This window comes from Thermobia domestica, chromosome 8, assembly GCF_964235325.1.
Source record: "Thermobia domestica chromosome 8, izTheDome1.hap1.1, whole genome shotgun sequence".
Classification (NCBI taxonomy): domain Eukaryota; kingdom Metazoa; phylum Arthropoda; class Insecta; order Zygentoma; family Lepismatidae; genus Thermobia; species Thermobia domestica.
In genome coordinates this window covers 266,125,353-266,147,011 of record NC_137461.1, presented here as the reverse complement: position 1 = coordinate 266,147,011, position 21,659 = coordinate 266,125,353, and the positions used below count along the sequence as shown (strand labels likewise).

Genomic DNA, 21,659 nt, shown 5'->3' with positions numbered 1-21,659 from the left:
CACTATACACCAATATTTGCCTTCAGAGGTCACAGTTTTTACCATGTGACTGAAATTTTGCTGTAATCAAATCAGAACTCAAACGACACAATCGCATTTATTTACCAGCACAATATAACCACATGATTACGAATGCAACAAATACTGATCCTCCATTTCAGGTTTACGAAGTTGTCAATGAAGAAATCTTAGATTTTAAACATTGGTGGTAACCGCTTTAGAAATCTTCAGGTAGCATTGTGGACAAAACAGTGAAATTCCAAGTAAGTAAATAGAGACACTGTTTACAAAGCAGAATCTCCAGGTTATGTCCAAGCTCATAAGTTTATCAATGGACTAAGAACTGATATTTTTCGATTACTGAAAAGTAATGTCATAAACGTTGCACTGCCAACGTCAAAGGCATACGATTGGCAAGTCTCGATCAATCCGGAAAAGATCAACGATTCTTCACAAATCATCAAATACATACCTGACCAATACAAACAGTTTTATAGGATGATTTGTTCATGGAAAACCACTGATCAAGAAATTGTAGAAGAAGAAGATGCAGACGGATAGGACCCTATGTGAACCCATTCTACTGTGACAACGTATTTTGCTACGTATTTTGTTCAGTTGTCTATTGTATTACTTTTCTTGCTGTACGAATAATATGTGCTGTACAGAAAAACGAACGGTGACAATAAAAGTGTTAGAAGCCTAACATGCGTGATAGTTCGAATACATATATCCAAGATTAACATATAACATTGCATTCAACATGTACATTTTCATAGCTTTCTATCAAACTGCACATTACATACCCTACACACAATTACAATTGCACCCAACTTTAATTGATTGGAAAAAGGGAATATTTTTTCCATTTTTAAGCTTTTCTAACCAATTCCAGGGCTGCAATACAAGATTCTTCTTGTTGTCTTAGTGTTTGTTAGTTGTTTTGCTACAAGTAATCAATTATACATTTTTTGCAACAAATACAAACAACGCCTCTAGAAGGTTTTTTAGCGTTATTGAAAACTTAGGTCTGATGCACTTATTCCCTTTTTCCAATCAGTGATTCAAGTATATACACAGGAAAAAAACGTATGTGGCATACGTAAAAACAAAGGTTACATGCGTAAATCCTGTAGTTTTTTTTTTAAACTTAACGTACGATTATAGGTAGCATTCTGCAGAAACGTATAACAGAAAACATATGTTTTATAATACTTTCCCTAAAGTTCATTCAACGAACCTTCTGATCCAGAAGTAAACATTGCAGAATGGTATTAGTTCGCCAGTCATCAGATGATTGGCTATCGGTCAGCGCTTCTTTCGAGAAACACGTGCTTGTATCCTGTTCGTGTTTTACATACTTCCCGCACGTGGCCACATTGTAAACTGTGGTTCACACGTAACATGGGTCAAAGCCACCTTCTATGCATGCATATTCTCTTTCATTGCATTAATTCAATTTAGTTCTTTTTAAATATAATGTTGTTCTGTTATTTAACTGTAAGGAAATTGCATTTCTGATAGTGAACCTCATAAGCAACAAAAACATACAAAAACAGCTTACTTCACAATGGACTATCTTCTTCTGCCGCATGGATGTTCCAAGGCTCTTTAACCAATAAAATGAAACAATCATCACGTGTATTTGTTTACATGAGATACTGAACGTTCCTTGAATAAACTTTAGTGTTCCAACTATAAGTACGATCAATATAAAAGAAAGCACTGTATATACGCTGTAAGAATCTCACATAGAGATGGGGGCAGCGGTGGCTCCGTGGTAGAGCGTTCACCTCTGGTGCTTGGGGTCCCGGGTTCGATCCCAGCCCCGCCAAGTGAACTTTGTGGTGGACAAACACCGTATGCGTGGGTTTTCTCGGGGTTATCCCGTTTCCTCCCACTTTCTTCATTCCATCATTTCATTCATTACTCATCATCACCGTCTCCTTTAGCCTAACCGGCATAACCGTGGGACGGAAAACTCAAAGATTTCATTTCATTTCATTTTCACATAAAGATGGAGGTATATAGGCCTAACATATAGGTGACGTATGTAACACACATATAAGCAAGTAATATACGGAAGGCTATTAGATGTTAGGGATCCTGCAGCTTCATGACCTAACATCTGAACGGGAAAATGTAAGTGCTTATGTAATATATGGATAACATATGCTCTGTACAGAATTCCGTAGTAAACGTATGGAGTCCGTATATTTGTACAGTATCTCCACTGCGCGTATAACGGATTTTTCTTAGTGTATCCTCGGGTTCCTGAATCCGCATCAGGAAACCATTCCTCGTCATCTATTACCGTTTATGCCACAAGGAAGCCAACCGGAAGTTGTAGTAGATTTATTTAATTCAGAAGCTGCATACAACTCTGTATTAGGATGTTATTTTAGTGAATAGAATTTAGTAAGCTGTTATTAATTTATCTTATTATTAGTTAGATGTTGTTTTGTTATTATTCAGTGGCGGATCCAGTCCGGAGCCGGGGGGCCTAGGCCCCCAAATTTTTGAGTGACAAAGTAACTGAGGGTATTATTTATATATTTTTGAAAGTTTATAGTAAACTCATGATATACTTACTATAGTGTGGGTACCTACTATAGGGGGTGTGCTGCCCCTAGGTTGTGTCTTTTAGATCTGCCATTATTATTACTATTACTATTATTATTATTATTATTATTATTATTATTATTATTATTATTATTATTATTATTATTATTGCATTATGTTATTATTTCTTAAATTTGTTAGGTATTCCATTGTAAATTGGCGTTCAGCTGTATCTGAAATTATGTTCATAAATAAAGATAAAATAAATCCGGAACTCTCAAACAAATAGATGAACAACATGGACTGACAGTAATACGAAGTATTTCATTGAATTGTATAGATGGAACTAGTATTGTAACTAAGTGTCGTGTCAATAATCTTCCGTAATCAGTGGCTGCCTTGAGGAGGTCATATCGACAAAAATTAACATGTCATAGCTGCAAACTAAGCGAATTAGTACATATATTATCTTTGACAGCTTTATACAAGAAATAGTGTTTATTTTCATTTTTCTCCCTTAGCTTTCAAAGCTAAAACATTATATCTACTTCATTATTCTGTTGTATCCTCGTAATTTCTCTAGTTTTGATTTTGTGCTCTTTGTATGCGTATTTTGTTATGGGGACTAACAGCCTCAACTCTGGTATTCCTATTAGACTATCCAATCAAACAATTTATAGTCAGTGATATGCAAGGTCAATACTTGTACAGGTTTATTATAAATGATTGAAGCGTCTTCATAAATTCACTGTAGCTGTAGTAATTGAGATATTGTAAGAAAACGCAACAGTAACGTAGAAAAACTCAAAACGTTTTATTTGTTGCAGACGTACTTCAGATTTATCCCACGAGAGCGCAGCAGTGAGGCAAGATGGCAACAGGCGCCGAGAAAGCATTTCATGCCATGGCCTCCACGCTCTCCTGACCTAACCCCATGCATAAACCTTTGTTTTTGTGTGTGTGAGGTTATGTGGGGTGTGAAAGATTCAGTGTCTACATATCTACCAGCAAACCTGCCAGAATTGCGAGCCCGTATGAACAATGCTTTTGAATTCATTGATAGAGACAGGCTGCGCGTATATATCAGAAGAAGTTTTTCTTTTTTCATTGTCTCCTATCGCTGTTGGCATGTGGTGATGAATATTGAAACCGGAAACTGTTTACCTCTAGAACTTCCGGTTCAAATAGCATGACAAGAGAACCTACCTAGGTATGCAGTGACTGTGAATTCACATCGCAAGACTATTTTTCACTCTCTTGTATTTTATGGTCTGATACCGTCGACTGACGACAGATAAAACCGTTCTATACGACTTTCAATAGTTGTAAGGGGCATACTTTGGATTTTTTAAAAGCTAATGACTCCTATATGTGCCCCCTTAGTAATTCTAGACATCAAACCGAAAATCAAGTTCTTCCCACACTCGGCGCAGCCTGTCTCTATCAATGAATTCAAAACCATTGTTAATACGGGCTCGCAGTTCTGGCAGGTTTGCTGGTAGATATGTAGACACTGAATCTTTCACACCCCACATAACCCCCCCACACACACAAAAAAAACAAAGGTTTATGCATGGGGTTAGGTCAGGAGAGCGTGGAGGCCATGGCATGAAATGCTTTCTCGGCGCCTGTCGCCATCTTGCCTCACTGCTGCGCTCTCGTGGGATAAATCTGAAGTACGTCTGCAACAAACAAAACGTTTTGAGTTTTTCTACGTTACTGTTGCGTTTTTTACAATATCTCAATTACTACAGCTACAGTGAATTTATTAAGACGCTTCAATCATTTATAATAAACCTCTACAAGTAATGACCTTGCATATCACTGACTAAATTGTTTGATTGGATAGTCTAATAGGAATACCAGAGTTGAGGCTGTTAGTCCCCTAAGAAAATACCCATACACAAATTTACACAATCAAAACTAGATAAATTACAAGGAAACAACAGAATAATGAAGTAGATATAATGTTTTAGCTTTGAAAGCTAAGGGAAAAAAGTGAAAATAAACACTATTTCTTGTATAAAGCTGTCAAAGATAAAATATGTACTAATTCGCTTAGTTTGCAGCTATGAAATGTTAATTTTTGTCGATATGACCTCCTCAAGGCAGCCACGGATTACGGAAGATTCTTGACACGACACTTAGTTGCAATACTGGTTCCATCTATACAATTCAATAAAATGCTTGAGTTATTCGTATTACTGTCAGTCCATGTTCTTAATCTATTTGTTTGAATAAGCATTTCCGGATTTATTTTATTTTATTTTTATTTATAAACATAATTTCAGATACAGCTGAACGCCAGTTTACAATGGAATACTTAACAAATTTAAGAAATAATAACATAATGCAATAATAATAATAATAATAATAATAATAACAGCGGCAGATGTAAAAGACACAACCTAGGGGCAGCCAGTACCCACACTATGATAGGTATATTATGAGTTTACTACAAACATTCAAAAATATTTAAATAATACCCAAAGTTACTTTGTCAATCAAAAATTTGGGGGCCTAGGCCCCCCGGTTCCGGACTGGATCCGCCACTGAGTAATAACAAAACAACAACATATAACTAATAATAAGAAAGATTGATAACAGCATACTAAATTTTATTCACTAAAATAACATCGTAATACAGAGTTGTATGCAGCTTCTGAATTAAGTAAATCTATTGAGTTATATGCAGCTTCTGAATTAAGTAAATCTATTGAGTTATATGCAGATTCTGAATTAAATAAATCTATTGAGTCATATGCAGTTTCTGAATTAAGTAAATCTATTGAGTTATATGCAGCTTCTGAATTAAATAAATCTATTGAGTTATATGCAGCTCCTGAATTAAATAAATCTATTGAGTTATATGCAGCTTCTGAATTAAGTAAATCTATTGAGTTATATGCAGCTTCTGAATTAAATAAATCTATTGAGTCATATGCAGTTTCTGAATTAAGTAAATCTATTGAGTTATATGCAGCTTCTGAATTAAATAAATCTATTGAGTTATATGCAGCTCCTGAATTAAATAAATCTATTGAGTTATATGCAGCTTCTGAATTAAGTAAATCTATTGAGTTATATGCAGCTTCTGAATTAAGTAAATCTATTGAGTCATATGCAGCTTCTGAATTAAGTAAATCTATTGAGTTATATGCAGATTCTGAATTAAATAAATCTATTGAGTCATATGCAGTTTCTGAATTAAGTAAATCTATTGAGTTATATGCAGCTTCTGAATTAAATAAATCTATGAGTGTAGATAACATTTGCCACATAACTTAATAGCCGTGTAGTACAGAGAACGTTGAACTATTTAAAGTCTAGGTCATACTATACAAAAAAGATTTGTGTTACGTGTTTGTCTGAATGGAATTGGAAATACAATTCTGAGAGTAGCGTTTCGGAGCTGAGTTATGGCCTTGGGCGAGATAATACAGATAGCTATTTGAGATCACTGATTTTATGACAAGTGTCAGGTAGTTGAATATACTGGAATATTTATTGCTGGTACCATTTCGTGCTTTGTCATCGCACGTGTGCGAGGTACTCTGAAAATTACTATTACAAGGGAAAAGTTTAGAACTGAGTTTAGTCGGGATAGGTTTTCCATTGTCCAGAATGCTGAAAGTGATTCAGTTCACTTTAAATATAACCTACTTTCATGTGATATACTCTTAAATATGCTGTGTGCAGTAATAAAATTCGGACATAAGCAGTATCCTGCAAAGTTTACAAAATATGCATACACATCGAATTTCACTCACGATATGCACTTATATGCGCTATTATGGTCTACATGTGTCTCAAACGAATCCTTACAAGGCCGTCGGAAAGGAAAAGATACTTTTCATATGTTTCTGCATGTTATTATAAACACGCATTTTGCATATAAATCCGGGTTGTACCAATGAATAAATCACTCTTGTAGTAGCGAGACGTATGCAGGGTTTACGAAAGGGGGAGCCAGGTAAACAAGCAATAGCTTAGGGCACAACTCTCTTGAAGGCCTTCCAAAAATGTAAACAAAAAATACGTTTTCAAAATACGTATAAGATGAATATACATAAAATAAAACATAGTGTATATAGCAACAGTGTTTTGTTTTGTGTAGGTGCCTACGATGTAATAGGGATCTTCTCCTAGCCTGCTCCCCAAAATGTAACTATTATAGTTTGCAGTGGCGTATTTAGGGGGGCTTCCCCCCGAAAATTAGCAAAGCCCCCGAAACAAAATCGTAAATACGCCACTGATAGTTTGGTTTGATAAAATACGTTTTTTCTCATGTGTTGATGGCTTTAAATGTCTATTTGCTCTTTAGCACATGATTGTATGACCGAAAATTTGGTAAATGCAAAGTAACTATTTATTCAGTTCACTTATGGTATTTTGTAAATACTCATATTTTAAGATTGAAAATAAAGAGCGAACATTTGCTGATGTTAAAGGTTATCTTGGCTAACGAGGAAGCTTAAACATTTACATTTAAATTCTTTACGTATAAGGCAATCTTTCTTTCGTATGGGAAATGAGTCTTAATACGTCATACTTTTTTGCGTTGGACAATTAAATCTTCTTTATATAATTAAAGTAACCAGGGAAAGTCGTTTGCCAATTAGACGGAAGAAAAACATCAGTCAAGGTCATTGTTACAGGAATAGAAGATCCGATAACAGAACATAGAATCAGAGTTAATTTGACTAGAATTGTCATAAGACATTCATTGATATCTCCGACTACAAAGGTAGTGGTCAGTGCAATCTTTTATTTTGACTCATACCGATACATTAGCAAATAAATCTTACTCACATCAGGTTAATTTTCTCACAAGAACAGCTCCTCTGTTAATGGACGTATGTACTATTCAAAACACCAAGATTCCTCAGAAGTCTAATCTAATATTCCTTATTTTATTCATGTTTCTTAATTAATATTCAATATATCTTGTGATTTTCGGTTCAATAAGTCACGTAATATATAGCGAACGCGTCATACAAGCCCCCATTATCAGTAAATTAACACTAAATTTCCTAGTTACGAATAGTCATTGTGCAATATATTGTAATATCCTCCATACTTGTGTTTACCACCACCGAACATGTGCTTCTATTGACAAACATCAACCATATACGTTTTACTATGGATTACTATGGCTGCAGAGGACAGAGACAACAGCGAATCATATGGTGACGTCCCCTTGGGCTCCTATATAACCGAAAGGATTCAAAAGAAAAGACATCAGTCTGCGACTGGTCATCCTTCCTTTAGCTTGCTCTGAAGTTCTAGAAGATACCGATCCCAAAGCCTCTAGTTTGCTTCAGAAATCTACACTTCTCATCACCCTCTTATCTTCCTCGGAGCTCTGTTGCGCATCCTAATCTCAGTCACTAACCTTCAAAGCTGACTCTTAACCCCCCTCACTGCTTGAATAGATCATTGGGGATCCTTAAATCCACTCCACCTAGCTTGCTTCGGAGCTCTGTAGAGATCGAACCCTAGGCTGCTCGGGGATGGGGTCAGCTCTCTTTACCTAGTATTAGAGAATGTACATTATAGTAATATAAAAATCGGTAGTAGGAAAAAAGATTCTGGACTGCAATTTGGTCTACCTATGCTCTACCTACTAGACACCTACACGTGCCGAATTTTTCGGCCCGAGCCCAATGCAGCCCGAATGTACCTAAGCCCGGCCCAGACCGGGCCCGCAAAGTTTGCAGATTTTCGGCCCAAGCCCGGCCCGGCCCGATAAGTTTTTGAAATTCTTGTCCCGAGCCCAGCCCGGGCCCGATAAATTTTAAAAGTTTTTGGCCCGACCCCGGGTAGATAATTTTTAAAAAAAAATTTAGCTCGAGCCCCAATCTTTCTCAAAATTTAGTATTAAACTTGACCTAACCCTCAGAAGCATTTTCTGAACTCTGGTTTACAACCTGACGCTTCCCTCCCGAATGGTACCATTGCCTCCTAGAACTTTGCCTGTCATCGAAAGAACAAAAACTCCATTTCCTGTAACAAAAATCTAACTTAATTGATTTTTAACATAAAGTGATCATGACAATATTGTTTAGCGACAGGCAAAACTTTCCCACCCCTTCTTGTCATATTTTGGATTCAGTGAAGGCCAAGGTCAGGGCTCAATTTACGGCGCAATGCCTGCAATCCCTATAGCGAAGGTGCAGCCACTAACCAACATAAACTGTAAATAGCTATTGCATTCTTTGTAACATTTTTCACATGCGCACTTCTTCAACGTTTGGCTTTATTCCAATTATCGTTTAACGAAAATTAATAATTATTAAAGAATTGCAATTAATCGGCCAAAGTCCGGCCCGATCTGAAGAGAAATCAGTGTCGGCCCGCCCAAGCCCGGCCCGGCCCAAAAAAATTACAGAGTTGGCCTGTCCAAGCCTGGCCCGTGCAGGTCTCTACTACTTACACCTGCACAAACAGAGCTTTACAATATTCAACACACACACACACACAAACTGTGACAATTTCTTATCGACAAAGGGCAAATAGATATGGAAATAGTCTCGTTATCTTCAATATCTTAGGGCCTTATCAAACCTAAATGCTGCTCTATTGCTAAGTATGAGTAAATCAATTGGCGTCTCATTACCTTCAATAGCTTAGAGCCTTGTCAAACCTAAATGCTGCTCTATTGCTAAGTATGAGTAAATCAATTGATGTCTCATTACCTTCAATAGCTTACAGCCTTATCAAACCTAAATGCTGCTCTATTGCTAAGTATGAGTAAATCAATTGGCGTCTCATTACCTTCAATAGCTTAGAGCCTTATCAAACCTAAATGCTGCTCTATTGCTAAGTATGAGTAAATCAATTGGCGTCTCATTACCTTCGATAGCTTAGAGCCTTGTCAAACCTAAATGCTGCTCAATTGCTAAGTATGAGTAAATCAATTGGCGTCTCATTACCTTCGATAGCTTAGAGCCTTGTCAAACCTAAATGCTGCTCTATTGCTAAGTATGAGTAAATCAATTGACGTCTCATTACCTTCAATAGCTTAGAGCCTTATCAAACCTAAATGCTGCTCTATTGCTAAGTATGAGTAAATCAATTGGCTCTCATTACCTTCAATAGCTTAGGGCCTTATCAAACCTAAATGCTGCTCTATTGCTAAATATGAGTAAATCAATTGACGTCTCATTACCTTCAATAGCTTAGAGCCTTGTCAAACCTAAATGCTGCTCTATTGCTAAGTATGAGTAAATCAATTGGCTCTCATTACCTTCAATAGCTTAGAGCCTTATCAAACCTAAATGCTGCTCTATTGCTAAGTATGAGTAAATCAATTGGCGTCTCATTACCTTCAATAGCTTAGAGCCTTGTCAAACCTAAATGCTGCTCAATTGCTAAGTATGAGTAAATCAATTGGCGTCTCATTACCTTCGATAGCTTAGAGCCTTGTCAAACCTAAATGCTGCTCTATTGCTAAGTATGAGTAAATCAATTGACGTCTCATTACCTTCAATAGCTTAGAGCCTTATCAAACCTAAATGCTGCTCTATTGCTAAGTATGAGTAAATCAATTGGCTCTCATTACCTTCAATAGCTTAGAGCCTTGTCAAACCTAAATGTTGCTCTATTGCTAAGTATGAGTAAATCAATTGGCGCCTCAAGACTACTTAGCCCAGAGGCTAAGCCATCGTGAATGCATCAATGGAAACACTTACCGCAGTTTCAATGACTGGTTCTCTGTTGACGTCATATTGTAACACAAATTGTCCTGCAACTCCTTCTTTCTCTTTGGTTTCCTTAGCTAATAGCTTCTGTTCTTCTTCGGTTGGTCGATACACAATGTCGTATTCCTTACCACCATTTCTCACTGATAGTACCTTCACTAGATTGTTTCCTAATTTCCAAAGACAGATACAAAATCTATGTATTACTATTCATTTAAGTCAACAGTAGGAAACAATATTCTGAAGTTAGACATTCAATTACATCAGTAAAATCACAAAAAATACACAAAAATCGCCAAAATATTTATGATTCATAGCTTAACGTTATAAAAGTTTAAGATCATAGTCAAAAGCAGTCACTATACCTATCGTAAAGGGAAATATTAGTGGTCTGAGAAACCGAGACATACCCATAAGGGTTCGATCTAAGGGTTCTATCTCAATATATATATATATATATATAAGACTACATCAAGTAAAGATGTTCTCCAGGGGTGGAATGTGTACTCTATCTTTTTCAGGTTAGTTAATTTCTTTATTTCTACTACTCTACTAACTAACTAACTCTATGGCCTATGGAACCCAAAGGTTCAATGTCTCGTTCACAAAAGCTCTCCACTGATTTCTATTCTTAACAAACTGGATCCAATTTCTACTTTGTATTTCTAAATCTGCGAAATTTAGGTTAATATTGTCCTCTCATCTATGCCTAGGTCTTCCTAATTGTCGTTTTCTGTTTGGTCTTCCACTTAAGACTTAGAAAACGTTCCTAATTTCTTCCATGCTGACTATATGACCTGCTCACCTGAGCCTCCTAGACTTGATGGCATAAACATGAAATGAAATCTTTGAGTTTTACGTCCCACGGTTATGCCGGTTAGGCTAAAGGAGGCGGTGATGATGAGTGATGTATGAAATGGTGGAATGAAGAAAGTGGGAGGAAACGGGAGAACCCCGAGAAAACCCACGCACACGGGGCATAAACAATGTCTAGTAAACGGTATAAAGTAAGCAGTTCATCGTTATGAAGTTTCCGCCATTCCCCATTCCCGTTTTTCTTGGGTCTGAATATTCGTCTCATTATCTTGTTCTCAAATACCTTCAGTCTATGTTTTTCTCCCGGAGTAAGCGACCATGTTTCGCAACCATACAGGACAGACATGATTTTTTTTGTATGATTTATGCTTCAAATTCCTCGACAGAATTTACGATGACAAGAGAGTTTGAACTGAATAATTACACGAATTCCCTGTTTTTTTTTTTCTATGATTCTACATTGTAGATATACTTTCCACTTTTTTTTTTTTTTTAGAATTATCTGATTTCAGTTTGGACAAATATGGTTTGTTTTAAATTTTATTCACTATACATTTAGCTTCTCAAAGAAAAAATGCTCAACAGAAAAAAATGCTCATTGCTTTTTTTTTTTCAGAGAACCGAGAAACTACCGTTCCGAAACCTGTAACCGCGGCTGAAGTTCACCGTCACCTGGTAGAGGTTTACGGAAAGACTGTAATATGTCGTCAGAATGTCACAGAATGGTATCGAAAATTTGCGGCTGGTAGAGAAAACGTCAGCGACGAGGAGCGCAATGGCGGACCCAGCACGACATCAATAGATTTGGACATAGCTTGCGTGAAGGAGTTGATTCAGGACAACAGAAGGATCACGTTACGGGATCTAATGGCAGAATTGGGAATGTGTTTGAAGCACCTAGCAGGACGTCACTTCTCTTCAGAGAGCAGGTGGAACACTTCACGACAACGTGGCTCAACACGCAAGGACAGGATTTTTACCAGAAGGGAATCTTCAAACTCATCCCACGATAAGACAAGTGCTTCAACCGACATGGAGACTATGTCAAAAAATAACCTAATATATGTACTATGTGTTGGCTGTATTGGTTGTATGAAATGATATACACACGTTTCAGTGCAGGCTTTGTAGCCTTAGTTTCCGATCAGCCTTCATATTTCATCTACACTATAGTGGTTCTATTAAAACCGGAAGTAGTATAATTCCACTACCATTTCCGGTTTAAATATTAATTTAGAAAATAGCACGCCATATATACCAAACTCCTTCACTTTGAGTATATGTGCCACCGCTACTCCTTAGATCTACAAAAGAAAATAGCTTTTGTTGATCTTCTCGAAAACTACGCATGAGAATTGACACTCATCATTTTGTTCAGATTTGTAAGATATAACGATTTGATATCTGTCTCATTTTTAGATATTTATTCTTCATACGCAGGGGTAAAAGTGGATTTAAAAAGGTAGAAGGACGCATTACGTCACACCATTCCCCGTGACTACCTTTGCTTATTGTAAATCTAGGAAGTACTGAATATTTCTTTTTTCTTTTCTTTTCTTTTGGAGAACACGTTCCCTCGAATTCCCCTTCACTTTTACCCCTGGGTAAATAATGTAGAATTAAAACTCAACTTTTTGTTTAAAGCCCTAGGAGTGCAATGCTTAGCATTTCATCTTCTTCTTGAGTTTAACGTCCCACAATTATGTTCTTTTGGCCAGGGGAAACAATGATTTAAGGAAATTAATGATGATGGAAGAATAGGTGGAATGAGATTGTGGGAAGAAGCGGAAAAATCCCGAGAAAAATCCACGTACAAGATGTTGTCCACCACAAACTTACTTGGTCGGGAATTGAATTACGGACCTCACGCACCAGAGATAAACGCTCTACCACTGGGCCACAGTGTTCCTCTAGCATTTCATCTTGTTCAGCACGTCATTTCGTCTCCTTTTAATTATTCCAAGCAATTGGTTCACCATTAGAAACAAAGATGGCTGGAAAGTTACATTAAACCCAGAGTTTGAAAACGTGTTTCAAAGACTTTTCTATATTAAAGTTAAATAACCCAGCTGCTTAAACTAAACTTTTCTGTGTACTTTACAATCTATTGTTTAGATTAGCGACTTCAAGAAGTAAATGCTAAACTTTTAACGTAATTCCAATTCTCGCAGTAAGTTATATTAAGAGAAAGGATTGCGTGTAAAACACTTTTGGTTCCAATAAATGTTTAATTATATTACTACTAATTCGGATTATTTATTAATTGATAAGCAAAGACAAAAGCTTAATGATTGAGAAGGAGATTTGGAGCAGGCTTGTCAATCATATAATATTTGTCGTGACACATGGTATAACACAACCAGCGAACGAGTGCGGGCGGCCGGTTTTGGAACTAAAATGCAAGCAGCAGTGTTTCTAACCGGACTACTTCTAATCAATCTATCACAGTTCTTTCTGTCTTGTTCGTAATAAACCACTTCACGCATATGCTCAAGTCAGGGACGGAGCGATCGGGGTCTTGAGTAAATTCTTTTGCATTGACATCATATTCGGATGTACTTCAAAAGTTTGGTGAGAGAGAGAACTGATAATGTTTCACCGCCACCCTCCTAACCGTCTCCCCAGGGGTCCTGGTTCCACCCCCTGATTGAGATGGTACATAAAAATAATTTTGTCTAATCTCTGTCATTATTTAGCATGGTTTAGTAATTTGTTTAAAAAAAAACGATATTTCTGCCACATTTTGAAAACTTTTACGCAGAAATCGGAAAAAACTTCTGGTAAATACTACTCGGTGGACTGAATGTTTGTGCAAAATTTCAATCTTCTACTTGAAAAAATAGGCCCGCCAGAAAAAATTTCCCTACCATGCCCCACTTTTACCCTATACAGAAGTATATTTGGATAAAAATTCACTGAGACGGCCCTAATTACCCTAGAATAATAATTCGACCGTCGTTCTCTTCAGAATGGAACTGCCTTTCAGACGGTATGACTCACGTGGTCCTATCATGTATGTAAGGCGGGAAAATGACGAAAAACGGGATTTTTGGGGTAAAAAATCCCTATTTTTACCTCTTTGCCCCTCTGATTCCCCCCTGTTTTAGCACTGACATCGGAACAAAAAATCTGGTAAATACTACTCGGTGGACTGAATGTTTGTGCAAAATTTCAATCTTCTACCTGAAAAAATAGGCCCACCAGAAAAATTTCCCTACCATGCCCCACTTTTACCCTATACAGAAGTATATTTGGATAAAAATTCCCTGAGACATCCCTAATTTCCCTAGGATAATAATTCGACCGTCGTTCTCTTCAGAATGGAACTGCCTTTCAGACGGTATGACTCACGTGGTCCTATCATGTATGTAAGGCGGGAAAATGACGAAAAACGGGATTTTGGGGGTAAAAAAATTCCTATTTTTACCCCTTTGCCCCTCTGGTTCCCCCCTGTTTTATCACTGACATCGAAACAAAAAATCTGGTACATACTACTCCGTGGACTGAATGTTTGTGCAAAATTTCAATCTTCTACGTAGAAAAATAAGCCCGCCAAAAAATATTGAACGTACGCTTAGAAAATGAGAAAAGAAATTTTTGACTTATGACGTCATCACCTCCTATGTCTGGACGCAGGACGGTCTGAAACCATACGTAATGTCTTCTGCAAGGCCTCTGAACTTGGAAAACAAAAAAACCCGGACGAAAAAGTTCAAATAGAAGAGAAATAACGCAATATACCATGAAAAGTGCAAATGGTACAAATTGTACCATAGGATCCCGAAGGGGTTAATGAAAGTGAAGGATTGTAAAATTAAATTTTGTTCTCTGAATGGGAATGAAACCCAGAACCACATACAATAAAAGCACATGCGCTGGCCAATAGACCAGCGGAAAGGACTTTCAAGTTCTCGAGAGGAAACGTTTCGAGATTCCTCCCTGGCTAAAACTCAAAAAAAGAATTTGTCAATCGATAAACATACACTTAAACAGCAGCATCATGAGCCTTAACCTTAACTTGATTTAAACTTACAGTTACAAGATATTGCGCAAAACTCTAAGCTATCAACCCAAAATTAATCTTTTAGTCACTGACATTGTCATTCTTGCGTTTTACAGGCTGCTACTGTTTTATAATGAAATCGAATAAAACGTAATCAATTTTTATACAATCTGCTTAATACACGGTAGAAGCTCACTGAATTGTCAACTGAGCTATGTTGTTCTGTAATTGGTAATTTCCATTCATAAATCACAATTCACAATACATCTGCATTACTTCAGGGATGATTCACTACAATACATACATAAGTTACGGCGTTTTTTATTAAGCGTAAAGAGATTAGACTATGCACAACATCTAAACTGCAACTTTAAAAAACCGTTGGATACACTGCAAAGTGAAACTCTCCGCTCCCCTGTCCCACCGCGCTTGCCAAGAAACTGATGTAAACACAACAGCAGCGCCATCCTCCCAAAACCGCACAGCTATCCTGGTCAGGTTATAACTTAAAACAATGTTATATACGATAATTCCCTTCCGATAATAAGTAATATACAATAACTTTAAAACACACCCTTTCTCGCAGACTTTGAATGTATTGTCTGTTAAACAAATAAATGCATGTTTTCTACGGGATAGTATCTTGCCCCTTGCTGCTATGAAAATAAAATACTACACATTACCCCATATCATTTCGCCAGTAACTTTCTATTTGTTGACCAGTTAGTATTCCTGGGCATCGTGGCCAAAAGTGTATTTGCTATTTCGTGTGTTGTACGAAAAACACAAAGAGAGAATGCAATAAAAACGAAACAAGGAAAGATATAATGCGATGTAAACTGCTTGGACTCTTTCGACGAATCACTCAATGTAGCGCTTTCCTTGCAAGCAGGTCTTGATGATGTAATCGGTAACACCGTGGGCTCAAGTTCACGAGGTCCTCAGATCGATTCCCCCTGAAGACATACTTTCTTTTTTCTTTACAACAATAGAAGTGTTTCTAAATTATCCAGTCATCCGAGAAAAGGAAATTGTGTAGAAACACAACATTTCACTTTTGTATTCACATTATCGCGAAGAAATATGATCATTTCTTGCAGTTCAAACCGTAGACAATAAATTTATCAATAATGTTTTCCGGTCTTTTTATAAACAATGTCCAGTGTGTTGTTGTCGTCAGAGCTCTACACTGTAGACTTTAAAGTCGTAAGTTTCGGATGAAAACAGTGTCAATTTATTATTATTATTATTATTATTATTATTATTATTATTATTATTATTATTATTATTATTATTATTATTATTATTATTATTATTAGAATGACAAGAGAAGGAAACAAAAAGACACACAGTCAAAGCTATTGATAGGAACAGAAGATATATACTTTATGTCATATTCCTTTTAGGTTTACATATGAACGTAATAATATTATTACATTTATGGATTGACAGATAAAATTATTATTTTGTGGGAACAAGAAATGGAGTACAGATATGTGTTAGCTGGTAGTATTAATGAATTTTGTTTCTCCTTTCTTCTAGATAGGTCGAGTTTATTTTGAGTTTCACATCCCTTTCAGCAGCAAGGCTATATGAGATGTTACCTACTGATTAACGTGATCTGAAACACATGAGCTCCTGCCGGGAATCGAACCCGGGTCTTTTTCTAGATAGGAAGGTAAGGTGACACCTTGAATAGAATCGTTATTGTGACTAGAGTTGTAAGTTCGATCACTACTTCTAATTTGCTTTATTCCTTTAATGCTTTATCAACGTTGTATGTAGCGTGAAATTTAATAGCTTGTTGGCGAAATAAAATTTGAAGACCGAGTTAGTTGTGTAAATTCGCACCCAGATCGAGGTAACGAAGCCAGAGTAATGTGCGTATGTCTCTTGAACAAAGAAATCAGTTTCTCTGCTCTGGCCATACTCCCTCGTAGAATATTCGATAGTAAGGTGGTCTGAAGAACTTGTAGTCCATGGATCAATTCCCGCGCTAAAACATTTTTAATTCTTGAGCAAAGTAGAAAAGTAAAAAAAAAAACGAATCGAGACGCATGAAATTTAGAGCTAACAAATAAGACCGAACAACCAAAAGTACGCGTCATTACGTGATTTGTTTAAGAACAATAAAATGGAGGAAAGTTGTTTTGTCTGTGTCTAGGAATGGAGTATAAATAAAAGAAGAAACTACACCTCTGTCCAGAATTCTGTCGCATGTCTTTCAAAATTACATAAATAGAAATAACTCTCTTTCTTATGATAGAAAATGTTAAATGTCTTCTTAGAAATATGCAGGAAACAGAAACCACATATTTCAAAAAAATATATATATATTTCTGTAAAAAATTAAGAAATAAAGAGGTTATAATTAATAAAAGAAATCTCGTAAACTCATCGCCAAATTCTAAGTTCAATTTTCGTAAGCATGGCAAACGCATTGCGAAATTTACAGAGAGATAGGGAATTTTATGCTTTATTAGAAATACAACGTAAATCTTTCATAATGTTAGTTGCTATACTTATTGCACAACTCGAATAATAATAGATATGAAACATTTTATACGTAAACAAAGAAATAAAAGGAAATAAGCCACAAAATATGCGAAGCGATCCGGCAGTAGGCAGGTTGTGGTAGTGATTTTCTAATATGAGTTTACTAATAAGGAACCAATCTGAGTGCGAGGTCGGAATAGCAAGAAATCGTTTGTGGCATTAAGAGCCCCTTCCCATCAAATAACCGTATACAAAATATTAGCTGCTAATGGCCACCATAGGGGAAACCAGGGAGGGCTTTATAAAAGACAGACACATGTGATGCAATTTCAGGAGGACGTGATGAACACGAGGGAGGTGGAAAGAATGTGAATTTTTTTAATGAATAGACAAGGAAAAGATAAGGAATACGTATTTCATGGAAAAAGCTAGACAACGATAGGGCCGGGGGAATAAGCCCCAGAACTGATTCACATTCGACGAAATGAAGGAATGGTATCCGGTCACAGCAGAAGTTGAGAAAGCTACTGGAAAATTGTTAAGGGCAACCGAAGCGCCACTGGGTACTGACGGCGAATGCGTGTTAGTAGTGGACAAGACGTAAACCGGTTTGCCGAGAGGTAGTCGAATAGAGTGGAAGATGCGGACAGTAAAACACGTGAACGGACAGTGACGAATATGGCAAATGCAACAGTGTAGTGATTTGTTTGTGTATAGCAGAAAAGGTAGGTGGCAATGGAAAGGTTAATAGGGCTAATATTGCATGGTATTTGCAACAGCAGTTGCCGAAGTTGATATTTCGCGTACCAAGAACAGCTCGCATTTTTACAGGACGATACAGTTGATTGCATAATAGCAGTTATTTTGGATTGTGACGACAACGTCTGGAGGCACATGAAGACGAGGCATATAATAGGAACTGTGATAAAGCAACCGATATTGAGGCGGGATTGTCATCAGCAACATCAGATGGCACTATCCCCTCCCCACAAAGTAAACGACGGAAAGGGAAAGCAAAGCCAGTAGAAAAGATACAGACCATTATTACATATATGAATGAACATCCACGTCATAAAAAGAAAACAATTATGAACAGATTTCGTATTAGTGAACAGCAATATGATTGAGTAGTACAAAAAAATTACGGGGAGTCACAGGAGGATAAAGCAAAATTGTTACGACAACTAGTGTTCATGCGATTCAAAGAGACTCGGGACGAATTACACAATGTTCGTGATAGTGATATACAACGTTGTGGGTTTCAATGTGCACGTGATATTGGATTACTAGCCGCGTGCGCTTCCAACTTGGCCACCTGTGCGATGGAAAGAACGTCGCTTGTAGAGGGATAATTTGTTGAGCTCTTTTGAATTTGGCTAATCAGAGTGCTCATTTAACCGCGTATATTCGACGATAACTGTTTGGGATAAGATAAAATCTGCTCGCATGTAATTTTATAATAAAATGACGAGTGTCTATTTACTTTATTTCATGGTTCTTCCTTATTCACTTTCAAATGATTGGCGACAGTTGCCATCTAATAAAGTTGATGCGTTTGTTGTTTCTAGTACACAATCGCTTAGAAAAAGAAGCAACATATACATCAAATGTGGGAGATGCCTAACACATCTTGTGCTGTTAGGGTATCTAAAGCAGTATGTACCTAGAACGTGACAGATATGTCCCAAGTGACGACATAAAAACAAATGACTGTTATAGTGCGAATCTGAGCCAGGTATATAAATGCTATATTTGTGGAACATAGTTGAAAATATCAATTAGGTGTAACAAGTACCTAAAACTGTAGGTAGCTGAAGTACATACTTAGCACATGAATATCATATGAGCCAAGTGTCGGGTACCTAACAAGTAGCTGGGACACCTAAATGGCACATCTTGTACTGCTAGGGTGGTACTTACATGGAAAAATAAAGGTACGTCTGATCTTTAATGCCAACTGCTATATTAGGTCTTGCATCCACGCCTCTGTCCACAGTCGCCTGGGGAAACTTATTTTCGAACTCTTTCCTTGTATAGAGAAATAGGTAAATAGATGGGTAGATATAGAGATAGACATTGGCGCAAATCCCGTGGGGATGAGGTGGATATGTCCCCTTCAATCTGGGAACTGGAGGACTGTCCCCCAATAATCCGATTTGAAATGTGTTTTCTGGAAAGAAATGTAATGTTTTGTATCCGACTTCCACTTCATCTGCATTGCCTAATATAGTATAATATACAAATTTACTTCAGAAATGAAATTCATCTACCGTAATATAAGTCTCATCTCCCCCTCCTACAGAATAAGCCTGAAATCTGTCCGCCTCCCAATGTTGAAAACAACTCTGCTCTCCTGATTCTCCACGGCATTGTTTTTCAACTTCATAAATATCTTATACATCGCTTTATAAAAAAAAGATTATAAGAATTGTCTTACCCGTCCCCCCCCCCAGTGTTGAAGACAGAATTGCTCCGATGGATATATATATATATATATATATATATATATATATATATATATATATATATATATATATATATATATATATATATATATGAAAATTTGATGCTACGTACCTAATCCTCGTTCTTGATAATCGTAGGTGTTTCGTAAAGCAGGAAAATTTAGCATCCGAATGGGATGGATTTCCTTTAGAAGTATGTCCACACTGAAATCTGGAATTATCTGGAGAAAAACTGGGTTAATAAGTAAAATTATGGATAATTATAAAATCATGATTCTAATGCACTTGTATCAATACACAAAACATAATATTTTGTCAAATTAAACTTTCGAAACACTATAATGCATAATGTAAAATTCTAATTCTACATTGTATTTCAATGTAAATTTAATTTCTCATTTTTGTAACAGTTTCGCCAACTAACTGAACATATGGGCTTCATCAGACACTGTAACCTTATGTTACAATGTCTGATAAAGCCAATGGGCCTTATGCAGAGTCGTTCTGACGCTGATTAGTGTCATACTAAAGAGTTTGACTAACTTATGTTTCTTGCAGTAGTCAGGCCTTTAGTATGACGCTAATCATACGTCGAAATGACTCTGCATAAGGCCGAATATGTTCAGTTAATTAGCGAAACTGTTACACATTTATTATTTGTAAACAAACGTTGCTCTCTCTGTTCAGTGATTTGTGTTTCCAGTTTAAGTTATTTAAGATAACAAACTTAATATGAACCAGTTAGTCATTTTTTGTAATACAACATTACAAAACAAAATTAGAAAGTAACAATACTAAATACACGTATAAATGAATATACGAAACAATTTGTAAGAATATGATAAAAATTGTTATATAATACAGTTTGTAAATTTGTTCTGTATGCTAGGGGGCGCAGTGACTCAGTGGTACAGCGTTCACCTCCGATGCTTGGGGTCTCTGGTTCGATCCCAGCTCGCGCCGGGTGGTCTTTGTGGTGGACAAACACCGTGCTCGTAGGTTTTCTCGGGGCTCTTCCACTTTCTTCATTCCACCATTTGGATGGTGTGGATGGTGTGGTGGATGGTGGTTGTGGATGGTTGTGGATGGTGGACCAAAAAATCAGGCCCTTCCCAGGATCAAAACAAAACTTCAACTACCAATCAGAAGTCCACAACTAGCAGCCAACCAGAAGCCAGCGAAGATGGAGGGAGGAACCAGTCACCAAGAACCAACCAGAGGCAGAAGAAAATACACATGTTCACGTGTGTAATTAAAGGCTTTCCCAGAAGCAAGGATCTTAAAAACCCAGAAGAAGAACTACAGAAACAAAAAATACAGTTTAACAGCCTGACCAGGATTCAATCAAAAGATGGCCCAACTCCGTTAGTGAGAATGTTCACAACACACCCGGAAGACGTCAACAAACTGAGAGTATCGTACACACTTATACAAGATTATAGGTGAGAGTAATGGTAGAAAAACTGCAAGAAAGTAGACTGCAGTGATTTGAGCATGTAAGAGGAAGAATTTCGGATTACGTAGCTCACCGAGTGGATTCTAGAGTACTGAATAGAAAGCGAGCGCGAGGTCGGCCAAGGAAAAGCTGGGGAGATTGTCTGAAGAACAATATGG

At 36.9% G+C, this 21,659-nt stretch overlaps 1 protein-coding gene across 1 annotated transcript in view; it reads right to left on the bottom strand.

Moving 5' to 3' along the window:
* Positions 1-20,263, bottom strand: part of LOC145692566 (uncharacterized) — an 87,596-nt gene extending 67,333 nt beyond the window's left edge. The window contains exons 1-2 of the mRNA XM_081767875.1: positions 20,158-20,263; positions 10,257-10,435 (exon numbers count right to left, since the gene is read on the bottom strand). Of these exons, the coding sequence (XP_081624001.1) occupies positions 10,257-10,435; positions 20,158-20,212 (234 nt within the window). The 5' untranslated portion in view covers positions 20,213-20,263. The remainder of the gene's footprint in view (positions 1-10,256; positions 10,436-20,157) is intronic.
* Positions 20,264-21,659: the final 1,396 nt, after the last annotated feature.